At 35.7% G+C, this 22,191-nt stretch overlaps 3 protein-coding genes and 1 non-coding gene across 5 annotated transcripts; 3 read left to right on the top strand and 1 right to left on the bottom strand.

The window, feature by feature from the left end:
* The first annotated feature begins 838 nt into the window (after positions 1-838).
* LOC140776550 (bifunctional 3-dehydroquinate dehydratase/shikimate dehydrogenase, chloroplastic) lies at positions 839-7,716 on the top strand. Of its 2 annotated transcripts, none has more exons than XM_073120287.1 (11): positions 839-1,105; positions 2,299-2,404; positions 3,038-3,256; positions 3,801-4,156; positions 4,808-4,871; positions 5,041-5,149; positions 5,269-5,409; positions 5,819-5,967; positions 6,737-6,899; positions 6,989-7,022; positions 7,321-7,716. In XM_073120287.1, exons 1-11 carry the CDS (start codon positions 909-911, stop codon positions 7,325-7,327), a joined length of 1,545 nt encoding a protein of 514 aa, XP_072976388.1. In that variant the 5' UTR covers positions 839-908; the 3' UTR covers positions 7,328-7,716. The 2 variants fall into 2 exon arrangements, with proteins under 2 accessions (XP_072976388.1, XP_072976389.1); XM_073120288.1 differs by having other exon boundaries at positions 3,810-4,156.
* Positions 7,717-8,759: 1,043 nt separating this feature from the next.
* Positions 8,760-8,831, bottom strand: TRNAP-AGG (transfer RNA proline (anticodon AGG)). Its single transcript has one exon. It is a non-coding gene; the product is annotated as a tRNA-Pro (tRNA).
* An 809-nt stretch (positions 8,832-9,640) lies between these two features.
* LOC140775362 (uncharacterized) lies at positions 9,641-14,775 on the top strand. The gene is made up of 3 exons (XM_073118608.1): positions 9,641-9,774; positions 9,896-10,018; positions 14,494-14,775. The coding sequence occupies exons 1-3, from the start codon at positions 9,725-9,727 to the stop codon at positions 14,666-14,668; spliced, it is 348 nt and encodes a 115-aa protein (XP_072974709.1). The 5' UTR covers positions 9,641-9,724; the 3' UTR covers positions 14,669-14,775.
* Positions 14,776-15,453: 678 nt separating this feature from the next.
* Positions 15,454-21,061, top strand: LOC140775361 (uncharacterized). The gene is made up of 4 exons (XM_073118607.1): positions 15,454-15,550; positions 17,617-17,760; positions 19,575-19,743; positions 20,675-21,061. Exons 1-4 carry the CDS (start codon positions 15,507-15,509, stop codon positions 20,684-20,686), a joined length of 369 nt encoding a protein of 122 aa, XP_072974708.1. The 5' UTR covers positions 15,454-15,506; the 3' UTR covers positions 20,687-21,061.
* The last annotated feature ends 1,130 nt before the right edge of the window (positions 21,062-22,191 follow it).

Raw genomic sequence — 22,191 nt, forward strand, 5'->3', positions numbered from 1 at the left:
AATCATAGAGATGGAAGGTGGGAAAGGCCACCAATTGTGGATGACTCACTCAAATGTCAATCTTCAAGCCTTATTTGAAAAGCATATACAGGGAGTGTGAAAGGCTTGCATGCCAGTCATTAGCAACTTCATTGAAATCATAGAGATGGAAGGTGGGAAAGGCCACCAATTGTGGATGACTCACTCAAATGTCAATCTTGATCACAAGTTTGTATTTGGCTTTTTGTAGAAGGGCAAATACCAAGATTATGTGCATCTATATGCAACATATATCTTTTTATTTTTATTATATTGGATGTCACTATATTGGTAACATAAAATATGTAAAATTAAAAGTAATATGTGATAGAATAAAAAAAATTATATAATGTATGAGAAATAATAAATAGATCTCCAACTTAAAAACTCTTTGAACTTTATTTTGTATCACTACATTATCACTTATAAACTACATGGTTACCAAAAGTCCTTATACAAAATGTCAATGAAATAATACTCAGTCAACTGAAAGGGTTCTAAGTCGAATGAGGATTCTAGGATTTAGATTTCAACTGCGTTGATATTTATTAGATACTATTAAATTCTCAATTCTCTTAGATTTTTTTTAGTGCAGAAGACATAGTTCATCCAGTTTATTCTTCTCGTAGATTTTGTAAGGTCAAAACTTGGACGACCGTCCGATCTGCAATCAAAATGGATTCTATCCCTCATTAATCATTATCCTCATAAGCCGCCAATAGTCGACGCTGTCTTCCCTCTTCTCTCCCGAGGAATTCCCGATTAATCGCTACCAACCCCCACTAACCTTCCGCTCTTCTATACATAAAGACAGAATGAGAGAGAGAGAGAGAGAGAGAGAGAGAGAGAGAGAGAGGTGAGGGAAGGGTGAGGGAGATAGACAGAGAGAAATGGCAACGAGGACACTGCTATGCGTGCCATTGGTGGCGAAGACGGTGGAGGAGATGCTGAGTGACATGGCGGCGGCCAAGGCGAAGGGCGCTGACCTCGTCGAGATCCGCTTGGACCACCTCACCGCCTTCAACCCTCAACGCGATCTCGACATCCTTCTCCGAGACCGCCCGCTTCCCGCTCTCGTCACCTACCGGTGGGTTTCTCTTTCTCTCTCTTCGATTTTGCTGTTGATCTGTAGATTTGATAAATAGATTTCACGCTGTCTCGGAAGGTGTTTCAATTTAGTGGAATTGACATGGTTAGTGGAGAAAAGGGTGTGTTCTCGTTCAAATTTAGGAATTTACTGTTCAATGAAGATAAATAGCAAAAGAGAATATGCAATTCCGGATGTTGCTATCCACCATTTACATTGAATAAATTCTACCCTTTCCCGGAATTTTTTTTGTTGGTCTTTCCATTTAGTGAAGTTAGGATGGTTAGGAGAACCAAAAGATTTCTTTAGCATTTGGATAAAAGATGAAGTTATAACTATTAAATGAAGATAAACAAAGAAAGAGGATAAACGTTTGCTGCTGCAGATATCCATCATTTGTTTCTTGATTTCTAGTTGATGTTGTTGCAATATTCACCTGAAAGCTGACTCTTTAAATGGGTTTAGTGAGTTTTTGTTGTCGGGTTTTATTAGTTTTCCAGACTAATTCCATGCTTCTTATTTTTCTTTCTAGCTTTCAGTGCCTAATATCCATATAAGAGATGTATATGTAAAGGAGTTGAATATATTAAGAGCTACAAACACTACACAGAAACTTAAGAAAATATGCAATCGTTCAATTCTTCTCGTGGAAAGTAAAATCCAATGAGGAATACATAGAGAGAATTCAGGACTACAGAGGGGTTCATCATAAATGGCATACAATGCAGTAGATAAGGTGAAATTGTTTTATGCATTCTAAACTAGCTAAGCTCTCCATATTAGATAGATGGATTTGTATTTCCTGACAAATTAGTTTACATAGAGCTGAAATTTCATTTTCGTAAAATTGTTGGAATAATATAAGAATGTACTTACTCTTACTTATAAGTGGATTAGCTATTATGATTTTCATGAATCAAAATGTTTTGCTTGTATAATGAGATTAAATTTCTTCAGAGCTTGCAGGTCTTTGGTATCATTCATTTTCCTTGTAAGCGTTCAAATTATAATAACTATTATTTTCACAAAATAACAACCTTATCTCAGCATATCACGTATATATCACTTTCTGCCATAGATAACTACAGGGATTATAATATCCCTGTAGTAAGGCAACTTGTCTTCATGTCACTTTATAATATTGCTCCGTGGAAGAATTAAATATTTATCTGATTTGTTTCTTCTTATTATAGACCAAAGTGGGAAGGAGGTGAATATGAAGGTGATGATGAACCACGATTTGAGGCACTACAGTTAGCAATTCAATTAGGAGCTGAATATGTTGATATTGAACTTAAGGTTAGTTTTTCATTGAGCTACTAGGGCGTGGTCTATGCAAGTACATGGTTCCGAACATGCTCCACACAAGCACTAGGGAACCATGTTTTTTCCATTCGTCATCATTCATCAGATCTTTTTATGCATTTTATTTTGGCTAATTATAAATGATTAGTACTGGTTGTAAAAGCCGCATCTCGCTAATATTTGTAGAGTTTGCTTGCTTGATTCTTTTGCAGAATAATACAAAACTTTTGTCTCTATGTTTGCTTTGTGTTACTATGGAAACCAGATTCTCAAGGCAAAATTAATACAGTGAGACATCCTACTTTTTGGATGATATAAGCCATTCTCTCATGAACTGTAATATTGCTTGCTTGAGTGAAGTAACTTGCATGTACTGCACAGTTCCCTTTAACCCGCAATCCTTGTATATGACAACACTAGCAGTCTTTTGTAACTGTATATAATCAAATCATAATTTACTAAGAAATGTTTTCTCAATCTGAAATTGATATTTAAGTAATTCAGTTACTCCATGTGATAGAAAAAACTTTGTCTGTTGGTATTGCTTATTCATATACATTTTATATTGGGTATCTTTTTTCTTGTTAAACCATCATTTGCTTAACCACACATGCTAATGTTATGCAGGTTGCTGAGAATTTTGTAAACTACATCTCTGGACAGAAACCAGAAAACTTTAGTCTTATTGTTTCTTCTCATAATTATCAAAGCACTCCATCCACTGAGGAGCTTGGCAGTCTTGTTGCTAGAATACAAGCTGTAGGAGCTGATATAGTGAAGATTGCAACAACTGCTGTAGACATTGCTGATGTGGCAAGAATGTTTCAAGTGATAGTACATTGCCAAGTGAGTAATATAGAATCTAGTTATTTAGAAATTTTGGCGTGTACTGGGGTACTTGCAGTTGTTCCAAATATTTTTATATCAAAAGTATATTAATACTCGTAAGTTTAATCTTTTGCAAACAAATGCTTTGTAATATATACTGTCAATATCTCCTTATTGTAGCTAGATGTTTGTTCAATAGCAAGGAGTAGAACACTTTTGCAATGCTCTAGACTCTAGTGACGAATTAGCATCTTTGGTTATGACAACTATCATTAGATACATGTGATTTTTTCAATTGTCATCTACCCTGGTCATTCTCACATAAGCAAACCTTTTGAAAATAACAGTTGTTTCATCGAAATTCAGTTAGGATTGTCTCATCATTGAGAAATTGGTGATGTTTTGTATCATTGAACATGTTCTATTTGTTATAAATATTGCTGCTTGGAAATCATGGTTTGATATTTTTTTATTTTCTGATCTGTGTATGTTATACAAGTCTTTGGAGATTACTTTGGCATCATGGCAAATTTAAGTCATCTTGTATTTGACTAATTGATAGGAACGGCAGGTGCCGATGATAGGGTTGGTTATGAGTGAGAGAGGTGTCATCTCCCGGGTGCTTTGCCCTAAATTTGGTGGATATCTTACATTTGGCACTCTTGATGCTGGAAAGACATCAGCTCCTGGGCAGCCAACTATCTCAGACCTCTTAAATGTGTATAATATCAGACAAATAGGACCAGATACAAAAGTTTTTGGGATTATTGGAAAGCCAGTTGGCCACAGTAAAAGCCCCATTTTGCATAATGAAGCCTTCAAGTCAATTGGATTCAATGCAGTTTATGTGCCACTTTTGGTAGATGACCTTGCCACTTTTCTTAGCACCTACTCATCTCCAGATTTTGCTGGATTCAGGTACAAATACTATTTACTAACCTGGCAGAAAATTTACCTATTTATTGATGATAATTATTTCTTTTGATTTGAGAATTTTTTTTAGTTTCGTACTAGTCATTTGCCTACCCAGCTACATCAGATCATACATTAATCTATACCAGATAGGTGATTACACCTGGTCAATTAGAACTGGAGTTGCACTCTTCATCATTTTCTTTGTTTAAAGGATATCCACTCTTTCATATAAGTCATTTTTAGTTATTCACGACACCGATGTTTCCTTAAATAAATGTCTATGAAGTTCTCAAACACATAATGTGACACATTTTTCTTTTGATTTTTTCTATATATCTGATGCAAAATTTTCAATTTTTACTTATAAGTTATGCATCACTGCATCCACTAATATTTTCTCTATTTGCCATCAGGTAAGGCTTTAGTTATTATGTAAATTTATACCCTCACCTCTAGTTTATAACTTTATATCCTCATTCTTGTATCCCCCCGCATATCTCATGCTTATGCAGGAACTATATGTGACTGTGTATTTACATGAACATCCCAATTACCTTATTCTAGTTTGACTTCTAATATCAGTTATGCTTTCCGGTATCGATGTTACAACTATGATTAAGCTATTAAATAAGCTTCAATTTATTTTGGTTTCAGTTGTACAATTCCTCACAAGGAGGCTGCAGTTGTGTGCTGTGATGAAGTTGATCCCATTGCTAAGGTAAGTGTCACCGATTCTCCAATTTGTTGAAGTTGAACTATTTCAAAGTTCAAACTGGTTCCGTGGGCATTTGATCATCTAGATTTTTTGGAAGCAAAAAGAATAGTCTTGGAGGTACCTCTGATTCATCATTTTTTCCCCCTCCTGTTCTATGCATATGCCTTTCCAGGCCATAGGAGCTGTGAATACGATAATCAAAAGACCTGCTGATGGAAGATTAGTTGGTTACAACACTGACTATGTTGGTGCTATTTCTGCTATAGAAGATGGAATAAGAGGTTTCTACATGTCAACCTGATCCCGCAGCTGTTTTTAATAGTTTATATGAATTATGATTGATGGATAATACTATTGACATTTATAGACCATGACAATTATCTATTGTAACTATTGACAGGTTTTCAGTTGAAGGATGCCACTGTTTCACCATTGGCTGGTAAGACTTTTGTAGTCATAGGTGCTGGTGGTGCTGGGAAGGCACTTGCATATGGTGCAAAAGAGAAGGGAGCAAAAGTTGTAATTGCAAATCGTACTTATGGTAATTTCCTGTTCTCATAGTATCCCTTCCTTGTTTTCCATCTCCCTGTCCAGACTTCCTAAAGTGGTCCTGCTTGATTTAATGAGAAATGAATGTATCATGTTAAAATTGGCCATTTCCATGTTTTTCTTAAGAGTGTCTTGATTTGCTATTCAGATCATGCTATAAGTTGGTCATGCTATGTGAAATTCCATAAGACCTTCCATCGGAATACAACTGTCTGATATTCGGTACTCATGGTTAATCTTATCTTTGTCCTGACCACTGCATGGTTGCATTTAGCAAATTTGATGATATGGATGTGCCTAGTTTGCTTTTACCCCTTATAGCAAGTAGCAAATTTACTTTTTCAGAGCAATATTCCTAATGGTTATCAAGCATCTGAACTGTTGGCACTTTTTAATGCCAGAACGAGCGAAAGAACTTGCAAACTTGATTGGTGGACATGCTCTAACGCTTGCTGAGCTGGAAAACTTCCATCCAGAAGAGGGAATGATTCTCGCTAACACGACATCGATTGGAATGCAACCAAGAGTCAATGATACTCCTTTATCTAAGGTTTTCTCCTCCCTTGCTTCTCTAAATATTTCTGATTGTGGACATAGTTGGGACTTGGGATTGACTTTCCTTCCGAAAATCAACAGTGTTGCTATGCCTTTTCAATTCTTTTTACTAGAAGATACTTTTAAGTTTGAACTATTCTTAAAGTTTAGCTCTCAAGAAAGCACAGCTGCAAACTTTACTAGGTCCATTGCTCCAGATGTGCAGCAATCTTATTTCACTAAATTTGTAAGAAGTACCTTAACGAGGAACAATTGCCTAAATGTTTCTTGTGGTGCTCATACTGGCTCTTTTCTTTCATTGTAGGAGTCCACTGACAGCTCAGCTTCCTTTTGTAGTAATCAAACAAATGAAGGCCATATTTAACAGCAGTCCTTTTTCCTTAAATTGATTCCAGAAATATGCGAATGAGAGGCTGGAAATTTGATTAATTGTCTTTAACTTAAAATAGGAATTGCTACCAAAGATGATTCCAAATTTTAATGAAAAACTAACGGCACTTCTTCCATCCTAGATAGTTTCAACTGTTTTCTCTCTCTTTTTGGCCATACTTGAGAAAACTTTATGATTTGGACTTTATATACGAATGCCACCATTCTTTATTTACAAAAGGATTGTTGTTCAGCTGCTATCTCTCACTTGGAGAGGATACTTTGACCTTGATTACATTGTTGTCCTTGGTCTCTTTTTTCTGTTTGCACTCCAACTCTATCCAGCACTTTGTTCATCCAGCCTTCCTGACCATCACAAAATTTGGTATTTGCAGCAAGCCCTGAAATCTTATGCTCTGGTCTTTGATGCGGTCTATACCCCAAAAGTAACTCGACTTCTGCGGGAAGCAGAAGAATCTGGAGCCATTGTTGTTAGTGGTTTAGAGATGTTTATAAGGCAAGCTATGGGTCAATTTGAACTGTTCACAGGTTTGACAGGTAGTTTACTGCCACAAGGCTCTTGAGCATTTATAATGCATCCATCTCTATGAAGTCTTATATTTTGTTTTTCCGTCTTTTCTTCCCAGCTCCAGAGAGTTTGATGCGTCATATTGTAAGCAGGTAAATGCTTTCTTCAGATAATCTTGCTTTCTCTTAACTTTTGCCAAATGAATAAGTTAAGCTTTGGTTCCCTATTACATACTCAAGATCTCGTGAGTCATCTCTCTATAAATATCATGAGAAACCATATTCTTCCACCAACTACCAAACTACCCTATAACCCTATACATTGTTCAGATTCTAGAAGGATAAGTTGCGATTCACTCAGTTTAATTACTGTTATGTGTAAATTGTAAACTAACAGAGATGTCTTGGCTTTTCTTCTGTTATATTCTGATGGTTGATGGTAAAATTGCAGTCTATGATATGTTGGTTGATAACCTAGCACTTCGAGAGGGAGTTGGAGAATACATGGTATCATTGCCAGCTTTGTAGAATAATGTGCTAGGGTGGTTATTGTTGTTGTTGTATTAGTAATCTACATATCATTTTACTGGTTTTGAATTAGCCAGAGGATAATAAGTTCCAGACATCTCAAACTCTGAAACTACCATTCTATCCCACCCTGCTGGCACTGGAAGCAGAACTACCGGACCGAAGATTCAATATATAATTGCAATTCGCTTTTATGAAAGCTATATTTTAAGAACTTGTAATTCTTGCAACCGAATCAAAGCAATTCTTTTTTGTTGGAAGCCAAACAGCTGTAGAACCATATATTTTAAGAACTTCTCCTTGGGGTGCATTTGGCTTAGTTTTGCTGTTGTCGCTGCTTACACTATGTTGACATGTTTGGTGGGAAAAAAGTAGAGCGATTGACCAAACTAGCCCTGTTCTAAATTTTTTTTTACCAAAATAGATTGCCTCTCAAACTTATTATTAAAAGGTGTTTATTTTATAGTAAATGTAACTAAAATGTTGAATTTATAAGCATTTTACGGTTTTACATTACGGTTGGTAAGTTAAGCATTTCATAGGATGCTAAAACACTGAATATTTCAGTATTTTATTTGTAGGAATCTATTAAAATAAGTGTTTTAGCAGCTTAAATTAAAATTTTGTTTTTATGTAAGTATTCTTGTTTTGGTAGCATTTTTATTCTAGAGGTAAAATGCTTATGACTTCAGTATTTTTTATAGGGCTATAGTAAAATAGATTTTTTGTTGTTGTTATAAATTTGAGGGGCAATCTATATTGGTAAATAAGGTTTGGTATATAACTAGTTTGATCAAGAACTCAAAGAGAAAAGGATAATTTATATGTTGACCTCTTGATCTATTGCTTATAGATGTTGTTATATAATTTATGTAGCACATTAATCTTTGTATCTATGCAAAACTTTCAAAATAATAATATCATGTGTTTAAGTTTAGATGCTCTAGAATCATTTTACCCATGCCTTAGGAAACATGAGAGTAAGATGGTTAATTTTTAACATTTTCGTTAACACCCCCAAACTATCAAGGATTTAAGTATAATTACCTTTAAAAAAAAAGGAGCAAAACAGTGTTATTAGATTCAGAATTGTTACAGAAAAGAAAAGGATGATGTAGAAAACAAAAGGATACAGAGAAAATTAAGACCAAGAAAAAGGGGGGAAAGAAAAGGATACAGAGACTGGTGCATAGGAGAAGGGATAAATTCCTTCTCAATTCTAGTTTAAAGGAAAAGGAGTTAGAAATTATTATTATTTTTTATTCAGACTATAATAATGCACGGCGGCATTTGCATAATCTTTTTAATTTTAAAATAGTTAAAATGGGTTTTTGCGTGCACTTATAAAAGAAAATAAAATGGGGGGCATTCCGAGAATTGAACTCGGGACCTCTCGCACCCTAAGCGAGAATCATACCACTAGACCAAATGCCCTTTGTTGGCCTCTTTTTCATTGTTCAGGAAAAGCTTATTTAATTTTACCAACCTCTGAAAATTAGAGATGTATCTATCTTCATGTTTAGTGCCTCTTGAGCATACTTACATATAATAGTTTGAGTTAAACAATTAAAACTTAGATCCAACGAACAGTAAGAACTAAGTAGTATATATATATATATACATTTTTTCTAAGAACACTAAATTTCAATGTGCCAAAACTCATTTCACAATCTCGCTCAAACCCAAGTCCCTTCCACCACCGATTGACCTCTCCACCGGTGGATGAACCTTATCATCCTCGGTTACTATTGAGCTGAACATCCTGACGATATAGAGGTGCATTTTGGGATGCTGATGCTGGTGCTCAACATCATAGATTAACACATGACCGACGCCAATAAAGTGGCAGCCATCCTCCTACTTGGAGGTGAAGCTACTCTTTGTTCATTGTCCGTTCCTCGTCAATGACTCCCGGGCCACTTCTGTTAGCCGTCGTCATCGTCGTCGTCGACAATATCGGTGCACCTCATATACCGTCAAAATGTTCGGCTTATGAACTTTATCGAGCTATCAAGCTAAGCTAAGCTCAAGCTTAAGATTGCAGAGTTGAGCTTTAGTTAAAATTAAATTTGTTATTAAGCCAGCTAGCTAAAGCGCAGCACATTTACACCACTAAAATTATTTGGGTGACTACCGGTTTATTTATTTATTTATTATTGTTCACGTAAAGGTATCCTTTTGCAAATATACGTATAACATAGGGTTTGAAATGAAAAGAAAACAAATCTCTCGACCGTCCAAGTCCTATATATTTGTTCTCCGATGAAACGGAGGAGAAAGGAAGCTAGGGATTATTAGCGCATCTAATCTTCGGATCGGTCGTCGCCATGAACGCCAGCTGCGTTTTGACCCCTCTGGACAAGCCTGAGTGTTGTGTGTAAGCCGCAATCGTCGTCGTCGTCTGTTTCTTTTGTTTCTCTCTTAGTTGGCGGTATTTTCGAACTTTTATATCCCCGATTCCAATGTGTCTCTAGAATCGCTACTGTTGTCGCCTGTAGGTATGATCCCAAGGGCCGGTTGCATTATCTGATCGAACAAGTGGAGTCGATGACTCGTAAGACCGGAAATGAGGAGCTGAAACCTCGATTTCTTGAACTTATTACCAAGTTTGCACAATCGAGGTAGGATCTCTGCGATCTTATCCTAGCATGTTACTATTTCTTACATCAATTATTCTTGCTGTTTTTGGGTATCTTTGTTACAAATATTTAGACGTATCCTCCATTTTTTGATATAACTTGGTTGTTGTATTTCTTGGGACTGGATTGGCTACTTAGCTTTTGTTGAACTTTGCTAAGTAATAACTTATGTATCGCTTAATCTAGTCTCCCTTTTCTTTATATCTCAAGGATTTGTGGTGTATATATGCCACCTTTATTTTGGCGTTAAGAAAGAGGGTTTAGTTGCCAAGTGCTAGTGTGCTATGCGTCATGCCATCAGCAGATCTTGTTCACACAAAAAGAACTTTACATGCCATCAGTCCTCGGTAGTTCTGCGTCCATGCTCTGTACACTTCCAATCATCTTTCCTGGTGTTATAAATTCCTTCTGGTAGAATAACCGGTGTTGTAGAAAATTCTTTTAATCTAGACTAATCATGCATAATCATGTGATGGTTCAGTTTTACATGATGTCTTAGGCTTTACTTGTTTTCTGATGAAGTATAAAATAAAGATTCCTATTCCGAAAGCTATGAAGATCAATCGAAGCCTTTCAATGTTGAGATTAGTGATCCACGGAGTGCATAATCTGACTACTTTTAAGATTAATGTGTTGACACAGAGGTATATAGATCCATCGGTAAATGGGCCTGTTGAGACTAGTGATACACGGAGTGCATAAGCTGACTAATTTTAAGACTAATGTGTTGACACAGAGGTATGTGTAGATCCATTAGTAAATGTGCCAGTTGGCATGTTCATGCATAGTTAGTTCTTGCTCCCTTGCAATGCAATATTGATTAAGTAGATATACCAATGATTTCTGCTTAGATCCCGACTCCTTGCACATAATTATTGTTCTAACAATAAGACATCAAAATTGCATCTTTGTCCATGTTTACCTAAGGATACTAGATAGACTTGCATGAAACCATCTACATAAGTCTAGACTCCAAAGTACATGATATATATGGACTAGAAGTATAGGAAATGAGTCTTGTTAGATTTAAGATGGTGAACTGTCAGAGCTTGTATTTTGCTTCTGACTAGTAAGTGCTCCTCACTTATCCGTGTATGTGCACTTTATTTTATACAACACAAACGCACACACGCACACACGTACACGCCCATGTGGCATGCATGTGCACACACACACATATAAATGACAGAATGCTGTACTGAGTCACAATGTGTGAGAACTGACAAGTGCTCTTTCGAGTGCCTAAACTCAGTGAGTCTTATTCGTATTGTTCCATCCTGAAAGTTCATGTGTGATAGGCCTGGATTAGGCTTAAGAAAAAGAAAGGCTGTGTTCAGAGCTATGTATGTATATTTATGACATTTTTGTCAAAATAGGGTCCAAATGGGGTTCTAGAGAGTGACACTCAATATTGAAACATCAGGATTCAATATAAAGATTGTGTTTTCTCTATATGAGAATTATTGACGTGATATCTAGTCTTATAATTTTGTCAAGCATTCATAGAAAAGCAAACTTTGGATGAGAGGGTTTTCAACAAATCTACAGTCTTGAAAACTATAGGAAAATTGTGACTTCTACTATATTAAGTGCTTGCGACTTAAGTCGCAAAAATGAGACTTTCCTTCCACAAGATGAGTCTAAAGGGAAGAAAAGGTAACTTTGTACTCTGTAGAGAGTGTCAAGGGCGTATGCAAGCTCAAGAACATGAAACTCGTGCTATACATCCATATCCGTTTCTTTCATGGCTGTTTCGTCATTGATATCAAGCTGCTTCTGGTGGAAGGTGATTGCATCATTACTAGTTTTGGGCTGTATTGGTTCATCACATATATCTGATCCACATTGATGCATCAATTCAACCTCCCTTTGCATCACATCATTCATCTCAACCTCATGAGATATGAGTTTTTACCTTTTCCCATATATGCATAAATTGTACGATTCAGCTACATTCTGTCCGATGCAGCCTGACATGCTCAACCAAACAGCCCCAACATGTATCTATGTGAATGGATGCATCTATACCTGTACAGAAGTACTAAAATTAAAATATCTATAAATTGATGCATTTAAAACAACAGCTGCCATATCTTTTTAGTGTTTGGTAAAATATTTGCATAAATATAGGATACCAATCTCATGGCAGTGAGTAAATTATATATGTTAGCTGATCCATATTGTTTTTGAGTGTTTAATTGAACACAGAACAAGTTAATTCATCTGATTTTTGGCAGGAATGATATGATAGCATGAAAGATTTTGTATGATTGTTGTGACCAAGATTTGAGAGAATGGTCAAGGCATGATAATTTAGGAGAGGCGGCCATTCCATATGTTAGGCATACTTGGGTAATTTCTTCCTGGGCACCTGCCTAGGTAATCAATTGGGTGCTTTACAAGTGATTAGGTGGTCATGAACCCTTTAATAGTACTAGTAAAGAATATTATGTATGAGTTCCTAATGCTACTAAACCTAGATCCGCTGACCCTTCAAGTTATTAAAGGTTTCTACTTCCTAATTCCTAGTAAGTTGGTTTCTTTCGCATTGTTCATAGTATTCCCAAAAAAATATGACAAGAGGACCTTCAAGTGCCAAAGGAGGACTATTGTCATTATAGGAGTGTAACGGTCTTTGAGGAGGCAGTTTTCCTTTTTGTGGGGATTGGCAGCATCATCAATAAAGTCTATCCTGGTTGTACAGAAGGGCAGCTACAGAAGTTCAAGTTGCTGCAGCTATAACTCTTCCTTACGTTGACCATTACTGTCATGCCAGGAGCGGCAAATTTTCTTGAAACCATCTAGGCATACCTAGACTCTATAAAGTACATGATATATATGGACTTTAAGTATAGGAAATGAGTGCTGTTAGATTCAAGATGGTGAACTGTCAGGGCTTGTATTTTGCTTGGTGTAGTAAATACTCATCACTTGTCCGTGTCTGTATATTTTTTTTATACAGCATATGCATGCATGCATGCTCACACACATATAATTAACAGAATAGTGAGTCACAAACTCACAATGTGCGACTGGTTCTCTTTTCAAGTGCCTAAACTTGGTGAGTCTTATCCCTACTGTTCTGACCTGAAAGTTGTTCATGTGAGTGGTAGCCTGGTAGGCCTAAGGATTCTTAGGCTTAAGAAAAACATAAGTAGTGTGTGTGTGTGCGTGTGTGTGTGTGTGTTCAAAATGGGTGTTCTAGAGGGTGTAATTCAATATTGAGACATCTGTGATTCAACATAAAAAATTGGGTTGCCTCTATATCAGAACTATTGACGTGATATCTACTCTTATAATTTTATGAAGCATTTGAAGAAAAGCAAATTTTGGATGAGAAGGTTTTCACCAAATCTATAATTTAGAAAAACTTAGGAAAATCATAATTTTTGCTATATTAAGTGCATGTGGCTAGTAACAAAAATGAGACTTCTACTCCACAAGATGAGTCTAAAGGGCAGAAAAGGTAAAGAACATTAGATCTATTGTAGACATCCATATCTGTATCTTTGCAGAGTTGTTTGGTCATTGATATCAGGCTGCTTCTGATGGAAGGTGATTGCATCATTGCAGTTAAAACACAGCAGCTAATATATCTTTTTAGTATTCCCGTAAATATAGGATATCAATCTCATGGCAGTGTGTAAATTATATATGCTAGCTGATGCATATTGTTTAAGCGTTTAATAGAACACATAAAAGTTAATTGATCTGACATTTGGCAGGAAAGGTATGATAATATATGACTAGCTACATGAAAGATATTGTATGATCATTTTGACCAAGATTTTAATAGAATGGTCAAGGCAGGCCGCATTAGGAGTAGTCATTCTATATTGTTAGGCGTACTTGGATAGTTTCGGCCTGAGCACCAACAGCCTAGGTGACCAATTGGGTGCCTTAAAAGTGATTTGGTGGTCATAAACCCTTTAGTAATACCAGTAAAGAATACTATGTATGAGATCCTAATTCTACAAGTACCTGGATCCACTGACCTTTCAAGTTATCGAAGGCTAGATTCCCAATTCCAACTATGTTGGTCTCTTTTGCATTGTTCATAGTATTTATTCCCAAAGCACAACAAGAGGAGACCTTCAAGTGCCACAGGAGGATGTTTGTGTTTGTAGATGTAGAACCTTGTAGTTTTGGGTGTGTAACTATCTTTTAGGAAGCATTTTTCCTCTCTCTCTCTCTACTCTTCCTTACAGTGACCAACGTTGCCATGCTATGAGGAACGGCAAGTTTGCTTCTGCAAATGTTTTACTTTTCATGGATGCCAAATGATAGTGCGTTTTCACTTTTCACTGGTAATCCATCTGGATTACAACGACAGTGACAACAGCTTTTATAAGTTTTCTCTCTGCATGTTTGTTCAAATTATACCTTTACCATGTCTTCCTGAGAAGTGAGTTCTAGTAGTTTACAATGGCTGACAGTTCATTTTGTTGGTCTTGCAGGATGACCCAAGAAACTTTCTTAGCTGAGATTAAGGAATTGTTCGAGCCATTCCCCTTCCTTCTGTTTCCATTTGACTCTTTCATGCCGGGTCACGTATACTGGGTGACTGCGAATTTTCTTGGAGCAGACGGGGCGGTGCCCAAATTAGATATTCCTAATGTAGTTGCTTTGTGAAAACTATCAGGACCCCATCTTTCTTCTCCTCTTTTCTTTCCAGGGAGGCTGCATATCATAGTTGGCACTTTTTGCATCATAGTTAATAAAACTGCATGTCTTTCTCATATGTACTGGAAGTATGATCCTACTCTTGTGCTACAAGATAAATGTCAGTTAATTTCTCATAGTCCCTATTTCTAGGCTTTTACAATTTAATTACATTTGGTTTTTCAATTTATAATACTAGATTCTAGTGCATCTCATATGTAATGTTATATGCTAAATTGAGAAATAAAAAAACAAATATAATTAAATTGTAATTTTTTTCCCTATTTCACAAAAATTATTCTGGCCCCTTACTTTTTTATTATTTTCATTTCAAACCATGCTTTTTTCATTCAAGTGGATCCTTGGTTTTTTTTTTCCTCAACTATTATCTAAGAATATACTGTGTTATATGTAACCCGATAACATAATTGACCATGGTTGAGGTGAAGAGGACCAGCCTATCAAAAGGAAAAAATAAAATCGAAAAGATAAAATTATGGTCAGAGACGGTTAAATACTCAGTATTAAGTTTTGGGCGTAGTGTATTTTGGTAAATAAAATTATATCATAATTATATCATGTAACTTGGCATCGTTTGAATGGCTAGAGGAAGAGCATTATCCCTTTCTATTTTTTCTCATATTTAATGAATTGATCTAAGATTTTTTAACCGGATCGGACTATTGATTCGGATTCATGTTATCCGACTGATAATCCGGATCCGATTACACCCCTACTAGCAATAAATAGGGTCCAAAATGGAGGGAACTTGCTTGGTCGGGGTGTTGTGCGCGGGGATCTTGATGCCATGGATCCTCTCAGCAGGGCATATGAAGTCTTACCTAACGCTCGGTTAGTTCGTGTTCTTCCTTTTCTTTTGGCTGCTTCTTATTTCTCTGAGCTTTTCTTGCTTACTGGTAAATTTTTGTTTGTCGCGCGGATAAGAGCTTACCCCTTAAACTGTTTGATGGAAGTCCTCGCTGAGACTTGCGGCCGATACCAAGTATCAGGGAGATGTCCACTGGTGCTTTACAGGAGTTCCTGTTGTATTGTTGTCTATTAGGATGTTAATTAGAGATCCTAATAGTCAAGTTTAAGCGTGTGGATTCTTCTAGGTATTAGGGCAGATGTCTGTACCTCCTTCAGAATGTTGGATAAATTGATCCCTAACATGTTTCTTTAATAATTCCCGGTTTAAATAAATGACAGCAGTAACCAAATACAGATAAATCAAGTGGGCTCTAGACTATCTAGCCTATGGAGGCTTGTAAGCACTGCCATAAAGGCGATATATGTCTATTTTCCCAGGGTAGTGTGAGAGAGAGGGAGAGAGGTGATCACCGTCATGACCTTGCGACCTCACAGGGTGGAGGAAGGTTGCCGAGGGTAGCCACTGTCGATGACCCTTCTCTGGGCTCTAAAAAGAGAGTATCCACGGCACGAGGCCGGCGATGTGAAGCTTCTGGTGAAGGAGCACTATTACCCAAAGCCGTCGGTTGACGCAATTCGCCGACAAAGCCGCGAGCACTAGTTTTAGGTATTTTCAATCTACTTTATTAAACTTAAATTAAATTTGTAGGGTGGGAGAAGGCTCATCGATGAGTCGCGTGATGATCTCTGATTGCTATTATGGTGCTTCGACATTCTGATCCCATGACAAAGACTTCGACGACGGTTAAAAAGAAGAGAGAGAGAGATAACAACGTAGGGTTAGGTTTTATATTTATTGTTAGGTTTCAAATCTTAAATCAAATCTGAATTTGATTCGGAGTGCCAGAATTCTGGCGGCCACTCCTTCCATCGCATGATGGAGAAGGAGAGGGAAGGAGGTTGCACATGCGCCCTCTTCTCTCTTCTTTTTTTTTCAGTTCTTACAAGGTGGGCTGCAAAATATAAGGATGAGGAAGGAAGAAAGAGGTCTTGGAAGTGTTATAGAAGAAAGAAAGTGAAATTCTATATTAGGGTGGGAAAGGTACAGTTTTATTGACTTTTTTACTGACTGCAAAACCTGTTCAATTTAAAACTTCGGATTTTAATAGGCCCAATTTCTACAATTCAATGTTATACATTTGTGTTTTTATTTTTCATATTTCCTTCTATTCTTCTTTACATACATACACACCTTTACTAATGAAATCTAGTAGTTGTCATTCTTTTGATTAGTTCTTGTAAACATTTATAATGAATATATTTATCTATTCAGTTTACTGATGCCGGGTTGTTGCATTACGCAACAACATATCTTTATAACCTCCTTTTTCTTGGCAATGTGAGCAATGCATTTTTACATGTGTGCATATATATGCAGATGGGAAAAGTTAGTATGGTTGATGGATGAAAAAGAAACTGTTAAACATACTCAACTTAGTTATATTCAAGTTAAAATAGGAGGACGTAATCATTTCCAGAATGGCAATATTGCTGTTATAAAGATATGTTGGAGATCTAACTATAAACCCTACCTTAAGAAACATTATGGTTCAAACCCTATATTTTCAGTATTATAGATTTAAACCTTTGATGTTTTGGACAAAAACACCTTGGTGAGATTAACTATAAAGGTTTAATGCAATGAGATCACAATGGGTATATTTGTTTTTTTTATTTGATAAGTTAGAATGTTATCACTTAAAAGGATCCACATCACTTAAAATAGAATCCTTTATGTTAAGTCAGACTCTTTTATTATTTATAATAGGATTCACATCTGCAATTACTGAAAACAAGATCCAATAAGCTAATCCATCACCCATCATTTTCCTTTATTACTTATAATAGGTGGCTGGGACGACACATGCCACATGCATGGCAATTCTTGATATTACTAATAATTAAGTGCTGAGCAAGGACTTTTAGTTTTCTTTTCTTTGTTCTACTTATATCACAATACTAACTTCATGATGCTTCCCTTGAAACAGGTCAAGTCCCTTTGCGGTATTCAGTTACGTAGTACTTGAAATATACTGGACAACAGAAAATGAGGGGATCTTTGAGCTTTTCCATGCACATCATAAGGCATCTTGCGATTTGAGGAAGGCACCAGAGAATGAGAAGGATGAAGTGTAGGTAGTTATGTTAGAGAAGAGCTTCAATGAGCTTTTCAATTATATTTTCCATCAAGCATGTATAATGGTTTACAAACTCATGGCTTGTCTAGTTAGTTTACGGTTTTGTTTTGTGTGATACATAGATTTATGAAAAGGGTGCTCAACTTTTTATGGAAGAAATTGGTCAAGCAGTGCTTTTTCTTTACTTTTCCTGAAGTTTGAGTTTTCTAAGGTGTTCAAGGGCTGATGGACCTTTTATTAGGCAGATTGGAAGAACATATAAAGAGGCCTCTACACTTTGGCTATTGTTTCTTCTTTTACATCCTAAAACTTAGGATCTAATTTCATTTTTGTGTGAGGTTTCTTAAGGTCCAAGCTGTAGATACTTATATTGGATCTAGATTTTTTTGAAGAGATAAAAAATTAAAAAATTGTAAGTTTGTCTGGCTTCTATCTTCCTGCTCATTCTATTTTCTCTCCATTTTCTTCCATTTAATCTGGTTACCTTATTGGACTCTCATGTCCTCATCTTCATTTATGTGTTGCATTATTTGCTCTCCTTTTCATTCTAGCGGGCATCAACCTTTTCCACTGAACATGTCTCTTGTACTATCTATCGTAGCTGGAAGTGCTGAGTTTATAGTATTCACTACCACATCTGATATTCAATTTGGAACAAAATTCAAGTCCATTAATCAGCTTATTTTATTTGAAATTTCTAAGTACTTACAAATATTTTGAATCTAACTTCTAGAGCAGATTCTTCTTTCTTTCTTTCATTCTTTCTTGTTTTTTGAAATGAAACAAAAGGATACATCGAGCTGAAAATCCTCAATGATGGTATTATTCTGCTTATACCTGATCCTCCCATTAAGAGTACTGGCTTGCATCTTCAGGCATTTTTAATTAGCTCTGAAGTTTAGAATAAATAGTTTGTTAGCAACTAAATTTTATCTGTTGCTTTGTTAGAACTAATAGTTTAATACTAATTGTCCCATTTTATTGGCTTGCATCTGCAAAACTGCAACGGTTACATTAGTTCAGAACCTTGACGTAGACAATTTAGTGATAATCCGAGCAAGTTTTTTTATTTTTTTGGGCACTCTCTTGTGGCAAGACATTCCTTATGGACTGCATTATTAGTGTTTACTCTTTTTGGCTAACATACTGACTTATTTAAGAGCTGGCTGCAGTTTTCAGTTTAAAAATATCATATTTGGTCAAATTTTGGCTGCATTGCTCCATTAATTCTCCGTTAAAAGTATATTATATTTTCATCCTGTTCAGAACTTATTAATGATGAATGTCTGATCATGAGTTGTAATAATTCAGTAAACTTAATATAAATCAAAACTCTTGAATTGTTTTTTAAAATATTAGCTATTTTATTTGCAAGTCTAAAGGGATCTAATTGTTTAGAACCTTACACATAGTGGCAGTTTTGTTGTTAAGTGATGACAACTCTTAAGCTAATTCTCACATCAAGTACAATTCCATATAGGAACAATATGCAAGGAAAATACTAAATTTGGATTTCTTCTTCCATCTTTTTTAGTTTGTTAAACTACATAGATTTGTTAAGCTAGTGTGAAAGGTACTTGGTAGATAGATTTCTGATGAGAAAATGAAAAGGATAAAGAAATAATAGAGACAATGATGAGATTTCCTATGAAAGATCTTGTACTAAGAGGTAAGAAGTTCTCCTATTTGCCTACTCTTTTCCTTAATAATATCTTAGTAATGTTCATCAGAATAAATACTTTATAATTTGTCTAGAGTAATAATTATTTGTGAGTAAAAAATACCAAATTAAAATTTCCTCAATGCAGCATAAAGAAGTTCTTGCGGGTTGCAAGATATGCCATTGGACCTTTCCACATCATTTTTGTTCCCATCAATGAGCTTTATCCTGGTTACCTTACTCAAGTTGAGGTGTTGGATAAGTACGGGCGGCCTCAACAAACATACATTTGGGATCTAAGAAAATTGGGTTTGGAGGTAATTCTAAACTTGTGTAAATCTTATTTCTTTATTGTTTCTTAAGTTTGGATGTGCGAAGTCTTGATAGATTATCAGTATGTATGGAGACTAGCTGTTTGTTTTTGTATGTGTATTAATGTGTAAGAGCTACACCTTGTACATTAACTATTTGCTTGATGCCTGATTTGTTGACCATCCAAACAGAAGATCCATGTGACCATAGCTTGCCAGCTAATGCTAATTGATTATCAATTAGCATCACTTGTTCCTTGTGCCAATAAGGCTCTCTCAGTTCTCTCCCTTGTACTTAGCAGTTCAAATAACCTAAACAGGCTCTATCATTGCAGCTTCAACTGGAATTGGTACTATTTCAGCATGTACAACTTGGTGGGATATTCCCGATTCCATAATCAGATTCAACATGTTTTTAGTCTCTTCGTTTACCTCTTCGAGTTCCATGACAATTAGAATCCTATGTTGGGTAACTGCCATCCTAGGTGGACTTATGAACAATTATTTGCCTACCTCTCAGAATTGTAGGTTCTCTTACTCCTTTTCTACCTAGTGAGATTATAAACATCACTATTTTCTTCCATCTAGCTCACAAGGGTCACTGTAAAGTTTTGAGTACTCTTCTAATGCTTCTTTTATAGGCTTATATATTTCTGATGCAGGTGATTTAAGTAGTCATAAGTTTATGATAGCCAATATATATGTTTTTTTAACCTGCTTTTCTCTGCTCCTGAAGGTTTTGGAGCTTGAATTGGTATAGTCATGCAATTCACTGTGTAAGATGTAATTATTAATGCCATGCCAATTATACTGGCAATCTAGCATTAGCTCATCTGGTGGCTCTTATTTACCGGTCTAAAAATTTCATAGTTATAAGTGCATTGCACTTTGATCTCTTGTTTGGTTTTATTCATTTATATTTCCTGGTACATGGCAGGATGGCTACTGATGAGTTCTTGGTACAGTCTATAGGAGATTTTCGAGCCTCACCGGTGCTTTTCAAGCTTCTACATAAACATGTTTCAAGATAGCAGCAGCAGCAGCAAGATGAGGTGAAAATTTTGTTTGAACTTTTTTTGTTTTTTTGAACAGCGGAATCTTTTCTTTTCTTTTTTTGAGGGAATATGGGAAATAATCCTGATTAGATCTCATTAAGAAACTGGTCAAATGGAAACAATTACAGGGAATGAAATACTAAAAAGCAAAGATTAGAGATACAAAAGAGCATTAAAGCATCAATTCGAAACCCGATTCAGCTGTGAGACAAATAACTATGTCAGTGTAAAAGCTTGGGATTAAGAGTTGAGAGGAATTTGTTTTACTAGAGAGACAAGATTAAATGCTACATTATAACAGATTGAATTCTTTTATAGTAAACCACAAACTTATACTTCATTAAACTAACGAATTTGTCCTAGTAAAATTACGAAAATTATGCTTTTTCACTGAAGCCTAATTATAAATAGGATTAAATATATTTTATATTCTTATGCCTATGCTCATACTTATTTTATCTTCCGTATTTTAAAATGTGTCAAATTAGTCTATGTATTTACTACATCAAAATGACACGGTTAGTTTTTCTCTTCAAATCAATAAAGCGTGTTAAAAAAAATTAAAAATTAAATGGCGGGTTGAATTTCCTCCATTTTTAGATCTCTTCAAAAAAAAAAATCCACATAATTTTTTTTCTTATTTTCTAGATAATGCCAACTAAATAATAAGTTTTATTAAATCTGAATTTTTATGAAGTTTAATAGTTAAATCATATTTAAGAACAAGACAAATATAGGTTAAATTCTGCCTAATAAACACACAATGGGACATTTTTTATCATTTGAGAGAGTCGTATTATCTTTGAAAAAAAAAAACTAAATTTCATTTTAGTTGGGGCAAGTAAATAAACTGATTTAAGTCTTCTTTTTTAAGTACATAGATAATAAAGTGGTAACGGACATATATATATATATATATGAGTTAAAATATATTTAACCCTCTTAACATTTACCGGTACCGAGGCTTCCATACAGGAATCGTCACATCATTCCTAAGACACGAGCCAATTAAGACTGAGCCGAGAGGCTCCCATTTCATGAAACCAGGGAAGACGCTGTCTAACTTCCTTAAGAAAAGGGGAAATGCAGCAAGTATCTCATAGGCTTCCCACATAAAAGTGTCAACCGAGATCTCTTGATTACATGCCCTCTCAACCAAGTCACTGAACTCTTGGACGTTTGTCGTCAGAGGATGCCGCCATCCACACTCGCTGTCTTGGAATTCCTTCACCAACCCCTTCAGCTTTTCACTGAGAATGAAGAGAAGAAACCATCAAAAGTAAATACGAAAACTCTAAAATAAGACAAGTTAATATACCAAATCAAAACCTCTCAGAGTTAGAGATGTATCTATCTTCGAGTTCTGTGTCTGTTGAGCCTTCTTCATAGGAAGCTTCTG

Source organism: Typha angustifolia, chromosome 14 (genome assembly GCF_048772165.1).
Source record: "Typha angustifolia cultivar Huaian chromosome 14, ASM4877216v1, whole genome shotgun sequence".
Lineage (NCBI taxonomy): Eukaryota > Viridiplantae > Streptophyta > Magnoliopsida > Poales > Typhaceae > Typha > Typha angustifolia.